We start from the raw sequence: 9,807 nt of genomic DNA, 5'->3' as shown, positions 1-9,807 counted from the left end.
GAATCGTGTTTTAAACTTTGTTATGTTTGTTACGATGATGTGTTAATCGTGTTTTGAACTTTTGTAACACGAAATTCAGAATGTTGAACTTAGGTTTATGTGACTTGTTATGTGTTTTGTGTTTGTCATTTGTACATGTTGCATTTACTATATATATTTTGGATATTCAAATAATCCGAAATCCAAGTCCGAAATTTCGGATATTCGGAATTTCAGATTCGGATTTCGGATGGCCGGTTTCACTATCTGAAATTTCGGATATCTGAAACTTCGAATATCCGATTATGCTCACCCCTAATTCTATATGCGGCCTGGCTCACCCCCACCGCCACTTTGAGCATACAACAACAACACTTAATATCATATTAGTGGTGTATGAGGGAGGTGAGATGTAGACAATCATTCTCCTATCCGATAATAAAAATAAGTCATTTCTCCACCGAGAGTGAAAACACTCTTAAGAGTAGAGAAAGTCATTCATCTCCCTATTTGACGGATAAAAATATTGCTTCCGAGTGGACCTCCGGCCAATAAGTAGATTTTTTTTAAAAGTAAAAATAAAATAATATATAAAATTAAGGCGCCATAAAACTAGTAGAATCAAATTTTCTTGAATTTAAATTCGGTCTGAAATTCAATTTGAGTATATGACACCCGATTAAGGGTGCGTTTGTTTGCCTTTTAATGGAATGATTCAGCGCTGAATGCTGAACCATTCAGCATTCAGCGTGTTTGTTTCTGACATCTGAATGACATATGGTGCTGAATGGTTCAGAATTCAGTGCTGAACCATTCAGAGTTGAAACACTTTCTTAACCATTAAGAGCCTAATTTTTCTGTAATATTCTTTTCAAATCATATCCAGAACGTTTAACCAACATGTACATTGTATGTTATATTCATGTTACACGTTAATAAGGTAATTTTACTTAATTCATATCATTCATTTAAAATGATTATCAAACAGCTTATTTTCATTCAGAACAAACTTTATTCAGAGGCTCTGAACCATTCAGCGCTAAATCATTCAGTTTTATCAAACGCACTCTAAATATGGTCTAAGAAACGACATGATAACAGGTGCTTACCCTTTGGATCAATTTATGTGACTTAATATCAACGTACGAATAAGTTAATGGGTCTTAAGAGAAATTTATAAACTTTAGAGGGGCAAAAATGCAGAATGTAACAATTCACAAAGTGCTGGTATTTGGTATCAGATCGGATGTTACAAACAGGGGAAATCGCAGGTCAAGAACTCTGAACCCTATTATTATTTTTAGGGTAAATTGCCCAAAAAATAATATAAATGACACTTTTTCTTAATAAAGGGTATATCATTTTTTTCTTTGTCCAGAAAGGAGTTTGATTTCAATTTAGTGCATAAAAAGAAAGATGTATGATTCGAAAATAGTTGCAATTGAGGTAATATTTGACACGTGGAATTTTAATTTAATGTATTTGATGACTGGTTAATTCCATCTCATTTCCATGTCATTTTATTAATTTGTAAAATGATGATTTTATTGTTATTTCATTTCAAGCACACCCAGATGGACGTTAATTACGCCGATGCAAGTTAATTCCATCTCAACAACCAATTTAATTACAGCGATGCAACACAGATGCAAACACCAATTGTTCAAAATCAGTATAATCTACTATCTAATAAAAATTATAAAGAGGAACTTGTTCAAAATTAATTTATAACACTTACAAATCTAGAAGCAAACATCAAATTTGTAAAACCCATATTTAATTATGTCGGTTATTGTAGATCGTAAGCCATTTGCTTCATATTAATTCATACCATCTATGAAAACATCAAATGTTGTAGATCGACAACCAATTTATTTACTTCATATCTGAAACCATCAATCGTGTAATCGTTCCGGTTGTTGTAGATCATAAATTCGTTGTGATTGTTGATCCAAAACCATCGATTTAATTACGCTGATGCAAACATCAATTGTCTTTTGTTATGGTCAAATTCGATTTTTATTTACTTTATGATGCAAACCCAGATGCAAACCATGGATTTCAAGATGGAGTAAGTCTTGCCCTTTATGATATTTTGTAATTTATTTTGTTTAGTGTTCACAAAGTGGTCATGAGGTGTGGTCGGAAAAATTCACATGAAAGGGTTATGTTTTGAAGAATATATGGAGATTAAAGATGAAGTTTAAATGTGTTTTAATTTTGAAGCTTCAGGTTTCAATTTGTGTTTTTGATGAATATGAAGTTTGATTGTGAGGATCAGATTGTGTTTTAATTTTGAGGAAGATGAAGAATTAAATGGAGAAGATGAAGTTCATCGTGATGGTTGTTGGCCATGAAACATACACATGGAATATGCACATAAAAAAAGTCTTTTCTTAATGACCTGGAATATACATCAATGCAATAAATAATAAAATTAAGATTCCACATGGCACACGTTACCTCAATTGCAAACATTTTCAAATCAAACACCCGCACTAAATTGAAATCAAACTCCTTTATGAGAAAAAAAAAAAAAAATACTAATATACCCTTTATCGGGAAAAAATAGTTTTTATGTTACCTTTCTAGCCAATTTGCCCTTATTTTTATTACTCACAGCATTCATTGCAAATTTGATTTCAATGGCATTAAATGGTGTAAGACAAGGGTTTAGCATGTATTCTCAATTCTTGAAAACCCTAAAACCTCCGTCTTCTTCAGTGTCTTTAAGACCCTTCAGTGGCGTTGTTAATAGTGAAATCACCACCACCCACACCTCCAAATGGATGCAGGTTAGTCAAATTCGTGTAAAGCTTTGATCTTTTTGGTTTTTTACAAGTTGGTGAGTTGGTTTTGATTAAAAAAATTGATCTTGTTGCTTAACAAGTTGATAGTAGATAGAAATTCAACATATTGTTATATATATTTATCAAATTGTAGAATCTTGATTAGGCTTAACCCAGTTAAGTCCTATGGGTTTAGGTGTTTTTTAGTCCTATGGTTTTTGGTTTGCTAAGGGTGGTTGGCTCTTTGCTTGCGCAACAACTTCCACCCGGCATGCCCTCGAGTTGCTGTCCACAAGGTCTTTTGGCTATTTTTATTGAGGCAACGACAAGCGCCGTTTTAGTGGCGTCTTGACTGCCGCTCAGAGCCTAAATTGATTTCTCATGCGTGCTTTAAACCCATGAAAATTTGATTCTACCATTTTCATGGCGTCTCCCTTTTTTTTTTTTTTTTTTTTTTTTTTTATCTATATTTTTATTTATTTATTTTTATTTTTCTATTTTATTTATTTATTTATTTATTTATTTATTTTTTTAACTTATCTTTTAAAAAAAAAAAAAATTTCTTTTTAGCCGGAGGTCCTCACGGAAGCAATCTCTCTACCCTGGAGTAGAGAGGGGGATGAATTTCCCTTTCCTATGGGTGGAGAATTCCTTTTCTCGACTCGTGGTAAAGGAAACGACTTCTCTTCTAGTTTAGGGTAGAGGAAGGATTGTCTACATCTTACCTCCTCCATACCCCGCAGGCGCGGGATTGGGTTTTGTTGTTTGTTGTTGTTGTTATTCGGTTGAATTAGTTTACACGTGTTACGATTTTGACCTTATTTTACACTATGCATCAGAGTTTGCAACCAAGAGGGATTGTGTGTTTGTCTCATTTTGAAATTGTAAATCTAAATGTACATTTGCTAACGTGAAGTAGTTTTGATTATGTTTTTTCTAGTGTATGTTAAATTCAATAATGAAAATATAGTGAAACTTCCCCATTTATAAGGCAGTCAATTTGAGACTGTTTTTTATATCTAGTTGTCGTGTGACAAATTTTACGTTGGGGCATATTGTGAGCTTCCTTGCAATTATCAGCATTATGCTTCTTTTTGTTACACACCTTAATCAAACACACACACACACACACACACACACACACACACACACACACACACAATGCGTCTGTGTATGTCGGCTTTAAATCTTTTTTTTTTTTATGTTCAATATGAGAGGCTGTTGTATTGTGTTGATGTATACATCCTTGATTCATTATTTGTGATTGACAGGACACAACCAAGAAATCTCCAATGGAGTTGATCAATGAAGTCCCACCCATCAAAGTTGAAGGCAGAACGGCAGCTTGTGAAGGAGGTCTGTACCTCATTCCCAGTTCTTATATAACATTGAATTTGAATGTAGCAATATATATCGGTGGGTCTAGCCGGTTGGCATTGAGTATGGTTAGGGTTGATTTTTTTTTATGAACGGCAGTCACTGTCGGGGATCCGAATGCGATGTCGGAACCCACCACCCGATTATTTCCTGGTACGAACATTACAATCCTACCGCCCCTCAGGAGGAAACCCCAACGACAAATCCATACGGGCATCGCGTGTGGTATAACCCCCTCGGATGAGACTCGAACGCAAGACGTCCGCAACCTCCGAGGCCCATGAAATGGGCGGGTAACCTCAAGGAATATATTTTGCAGCTCATGGAGGTTGAACCCCTGACCTCCTCCCTTATGGGGAAGTCAGGTCAATATTTTGCAACTCATGGGGATCGAACCCTTGACCTGTCTTATGGGGGAAGTCGGGTCATCACCAATACACCAACACCTGGAGGTTCGGTTTGGGTTAATAAGAGACATGCTGGGTTGGGTTGACTTCCAAACACTTTTGTCCATTTGAATTTATTGTAACAAATGGTTAACACGTTAATTATGAGTAGAAAACAATTCCTCCAATCGATAGAAGTACGTAGTAAAAGTGGTCTTTGGATGAATTTCGGCTTGTTTGACCCATAAACATTACCAAATGGACTTGTTCACTTGTAAATGGGTCAAAATTGCCACCTCCATATAGCATCAGTAGTATATTGGAAACAATCTGGTCTAATCACTAACATATTCTATTGATTTGGGGTTACCAAATTTTGTTTACTGTTTTTAATGATTGCAGACACCAATCCTGCACTAGGCCATCCCATAGAGTTCATATGCCTCGGTAAGAACGAGCCAGCTGTGTGCAAGTACTGCGGGTTACGCTATGTTCAAGATCATCATCACTAGATTCATCTCGAAATACCTGTTTTGCCCCTTCAGATTATCAGCTTGTTACTTGGCTCAAAGTTAAGCCTTTCTTGTTATTTTATATTTTAGCAAGATGATGTACAACTAATACCTTTACAAAGTTTCTTGAATTGCTTGCAAATAAGGATTCAACAGTTGTATAATTTGACATTAACAATGACATTGTGTTACTGGTGACTAATTGGCCTTTTCTTTGGTTAAAAAGATGATTGAAATAGGCCAGAAGTATCAAAATTTGATTGATTTATGTTTTGGGTATTAAGGTTCATTTTTCACCCAAAACTAAAAAGATAGATTACAACACACATTTGACAACCATATCACCATTTACCAATTAGTGCTAGTTATGTAGCGCAACAATTACAGATCAAAGTAGTTGTATCAGTTATTTTGATCATCACAAAACTGCGCGGCCAAACAAGAACCAAAAAATTTATGACTACCAAGGATGAAAAGAAACCTACTCATCTTTATTGCAATAAATCCCGCCTTCAAATCAAAACTAAGGCCTGCAAAAGCTCACCTTCTTCAACATAAAATCAATTTTTCAAGTAATAATACAAAGATTGCTAGCCAATCAATAAAACTTCCTGTCTGTATATTATAAAACTCTATCAGATGTACTAGAAGTCTTCACGTAAGTAAATGTGAGCGGGTAACATTTGCATCAACAATTTGAATTAATGGGTCGACCACCAAATGACACAAAAGCAGATAACTCACCTTTTCACCCCAAAACGCCGCCCAAACAATAGATAACTAACTAATTAACGTTTCCTTCAGTACCCGCCAATTTTCTCCTCTGTTGATGTTCTGCAACTTTATAATCAACTACTTCACGAAACAAAAGTGGATCCAACACACAATTTTCACTTCCATAAACAGCAGCTTGCACACTTGCCATTAATTTAGCAACTTCTCTTCCTGAAAATCCATCAGTTTTAGCAGCCGCTTCTCTAATTAGATCATCTGTTAAACCCTTGATTTCTATCTGCTGCTGTTGTTTCTTAAAAAACTTCGAAAACAATCCGGGTTTTTTTGCCCCAGCCTTGGCAATGTATTTGTCTAAGTATAGTTTCAAAAGTTTGAATCTTTCTTCTTCTCCAGGTAAAGGGAATTCAAGAACTTCATCTATTCGGTCTGCAACTGCTGAGTCAAGATCACCGGGACGGTTTGTGGCAAGCGCTAAAACTATGTCTTTCGATTGGTCACCAGTGCGAAAAAGGAGAGCATTTAGGGCACTCCTTTGAGCTTCACTCATATAAGTTTTGTTTCGCCTGAGAAAAAATAAAAATAAATAAATAATGATAGTTGCACAAACGAAACTGTAAAGATATATCATAATCTAACGAGAGTTTATGACTTACTCGCACAAAAATGCATCTGCCTCATCGATAAAAAGTAATAAGCCTCTATTTGATTTCTTGGCCCAATCGAATAGCTGATGTATTTTTGTAACAGCCTGGGAACCTAATGGTGCAACATCTCCACCAGTCATCAATGCATAATCAAGTCCCTGGGCAATTCAAACCGTGTAAGATGGAGACAAAGTAAAAGATAAGTCAACACAAAGATATGACTAGAAGTGGCAACACGGTTGGGTTGGGTCAACGGACTTAGGTTGAAACTGGCCAAATTTAGTACTGATTGAAAGCGGCCCAGGTTGGTTAACACAAGATTTTTCGCCACTTAAGCAGTATTTTTTCTATTAATATAATCTGGTTCTTTAGTAAGTATATGATTTATGAGGAAGCTCAAAGGACTAGATTACTTAAACATTATTCATACACCACTATAATCTAGTTCTTTAGGAAAATAATAACTACATGCCTAAATCTATTTCTTTAGTAAAATACTTACGTGCTTTATTAATTTACGTGCCTAAAATCTACTTCTTTAATAAAATGATATAACTATACAGCCAAACTGTAAAGAAGGGCATTTAAGAGTGCCTAAAAAAGAACTAGATTACTTGTGCATTATTATTACTATTCCCTAATTAGGCTATAATTAGGTGATTTGATTTCTGATTTGATCTGTTTAAGATACATCTCAACCCAAATCGACCCATACATAGAAATAACCTAATTAAAAAGACAAGAAAGCAACAACACGTACAGATTTTTGTGCTAATTCTCTCGCTGCCATTGTTTTCCCTGTTCCTGGAGGACCATAAAAGAGCATATTCCTAAACGGTGCCTTATGAGCCTTTGTATGGGCAGTTGCACCAGCCAACTGCGTGATTCTGTTCTGCAAAGATGGATTAAGAATCACATCACCAAACGCATTCCCGTTTTGAGAATTTGCTCCCTTTTGACCGATGTTCGATAGTGTACTCAACCCACGAGAAAAAAATCTCGACCATGGATATTTTCCTCTAGAAGATTCCCGTATGAGTGACGGTTGTCCCAATATTCTGTCCACATAGCTCCAAACCACCCTAGCACCTTCTCTGTGTCACAAAAGACATAAACAAACAAATATTGGTATGAAGACTGAAAAATCTGATAAACATGTTCAAACTTTTGTATATATCAAGAAGAATGGTAAAATGTAATAGCAAATGAATCGATGAAAGTTATACCTTGTTGTGTAGATACCTGCAGCAAGAGCTGTGACGCCTCCAACAGCTACAACCATCTTGTTTTGATCAGTTAAAATTGCAAGCAGACCACCTAAAAAGCACATAATTTACCAGGGTCATTAATCAAGAACCATGGGTAATATGTGTGTGTGTGTGCGTGCGCGTGCACGTGCATGCGTGTGGTAAACCATGTCGAAACCAAGATTCAGTTAATATGGGTCAGTTTTTTAGTGAGGTTCAAAAAGGCAAAATTTGGTAGGATTGATTGATGACCACTTTTGCCCATTTTTGCCAACTTTGGCTTGACCCAGACACAGCCAGAATTGACCATTTCATATGTAAATGGGTCAATGAAAGTATATATTCGAGCTACACTAAGACTTGATAACAATAAGCGTGCACAAATTTTTATAATAAAAAATAAAAAGCTCAAGGCATCACTGCATGCAAATTTTTATGAAAACATATTTACCTCCAACGTGTTCAAAAGTGGTGTTAATTGCAGAAACCCATTTTTCTCTCTCAGCATTGGCACGTTCTATTAACATCCTCTTATTAACGTCTTCAGCCAATTTCGCTTCATGGGCTCGCCCTTCTGCTTCAGCCATAGCCTTAACCTTAATTGTTTCTCTCTCTATCTCAGCTTTCTCCCTTTCTGTCTGTCGGCGTTGAGCTTGAATTTGCTCTTCTGTTGCTCGTCTGTGTTGTTCTTGCCTAATCGATGATTCTTCTTGCATTTTTACAAGTTCTTGATTTCTTGTTCTGTGATGTTCATTTTCAGTCTGCAAAATACACAAAGTTCAACCCCATGGCAATACAAATAACTGCATAAAAATGAAGTACTGAAACACATGCGTAACATGCCTGCATTCTCTTCCTTGCCAGTTCATCCTCATAACGAGCCATTTGTGATTTTATCTGTGCTTGTTGCTGAGCTAACTTTTTCTGCTCATCGTATACCACTCTTTTCCTCTCCTAACAAACGTAAAGAGCAATTACAGTTCATAAAAAGGAAGGTTTTCAAATTTTACATAGAAATTCATGTAAATTTCAGATACAACTCTAAACGATGAATGTACACTACATGACCAATTAAGATCACCACTACAGTAATTACTAATAAGTACTACAACTCAAAAGATTCTGTACATTCAATAGACAACAATTTTTCAGCTTCAGATAACAATTATTGGCACATGATAAAATTAAATTCCAACAGATTTAAATGACATTTACACTGCTTCAATATTAACAAGAATAGGGCATAACTAAACCCTGATTTAAGATTCAACTAGACTGTATATACAAAAAAGTATATATATAATATATCATTTTGGAGTGCAAATACTTACAGTTTCAGCCTGAGCTTGCATTGCCATAAACCCGGCTTTTTTTGCTGCTAAATCTGCTTGCTTAGTCTCTTCTTGCTTCATCATCAACTCAAAAATCTACAAACAAAAAAAGAAACTTAATTTGTCAACACATGATAATATAATAATAATAATAAACAAAGTTTAAAAGAAAATTAGGTACACGAAGAAAGTCATAACCTTTTTAGGTTCTTTAGATTTAGCAATTTTTTCAATAGCTTCAGCACCTCTTTCCAATGGCTCAGGATCAAACCCTGCCGACGTTGTTCTAGGGTTATCGTTACGAACACGAGGAGGCGGCGGCGGCGGTGCGTCATTTTGCGGCGGAGGTGATTGAGAATCGACCGGAGCTCCGACGGCCGGAGACGGTGACGGTGAAGGTGAAGTGAAGGTCGGGAAGTTAAAGAGACTAGAAGCTTTCGCCATTAATATATATTCTGTATGTATATGTATATTTGTGTGTGAATTCGTTATTTTTTGTTTTAAGTTTATAAACCCTAGGGTTTTATTGGAAAATTGAAGCTTGGTGAAAAAGAAAGATGGATGGAGGCTTCAATGCTTCATTTTATATTTTTGATAATTCTATTTTATATATTTTAATAAACGAAAAAAGATAATTGTGGAGGAAGGTTCAGGGTTTATGTAAGGGAGATGTATATCCACCATCACTTTTACTCCTTATAGCTGAATGTTCTAAAATACCCTTAAATAATAACTTATACAAATTTTTTATTAAATATTATTCAGGGACATTTTGGGAAAAAAGACATAAATGATGGTGGATAAAGT

At 35.5% G+C, this 9,807-nt stretch overlaps 2 protein-coding genes across 2 annotated transcripts; one reads left to right on the top strand and one right to left on the bottom strand.

The window, feature by feature from the left end:
* The first annotated feature begins 2,624 nt into the window (after window positions 1-2,624).
* On the top strand, window positions 2,625-5,056 carry LOC139892917 (NADH dehydrogenase [ubiquinone] iron-sulfur protein 6, mitochondrial-like). The gene is made up of 3 exons (XM_071876046.1): window positions 2,625-2,774; window positions 4,040-4,124; window positions 4,934-5,056. Exons 1-3 carry the CDS (start codon window positions 2,625-2,627, stop codon window positions 5,041-5,043), a joined length of 345 nt encoding a protein of 114 aa, XP_071732147.1. The 3' UTR covers window positions 5,044-5,056.
* Window positions 5,057-5,767: 711 nt separating this feature from the next.
* Window positions 5,768-9,594, bottom strand: LOC139892916 (uncharacterized). The gene is made up of 8 exons (XM_071876045.1): window positions 9,199-9,594; window positions 9,001-9,096; window positions 8,513-8,623; window positions 8,121-8,430; window positions 7,649-7,739; window positions 7,183-7,516; window positions 6,432-6,580; window positions 5,768-6,341 (listed from the first exon to the last, which is right to left on the bottom strand). Exons 1-8 carry the CDS (start codon window positions 9,442-9,444, stop codon window positions 5,828-5,830), a joined length of 1,851 nt encoding a protein of 616 aa, XP_071732146.1. The 5' UTR covers window positions 9,445-9,594; the 3' UTR covers window positions 5,768-5,827.
* Between the last annotated feature and the right edge of the window lie 213 nt (window positions 9,595-9,807).

Source organism: Rutidosis leptorrhynchoides, chromosome 2 (assembly GCF_046630445.1).
Source record: "Rutidosis leptorrhynchoides isolate AG116_Rl617_1_P2 chromosome 2, CSIRO_AGI_Rlap_v1, whole genome shotgun sequence".
Taxonomy (NCBI): domain Eukaryota; kingdom Viridiplantae; phylum Streptophyta; class Magnoliopsida; order Asterales; family Asteraceae; genus Rutidosis; species Rutidosis leptorrhynchoides.
The sequence above is the reverse complement of the archived record's forward strand: the minus strand, read 5'-3'. Positions and strand labels throughout refer to the sequence as shown.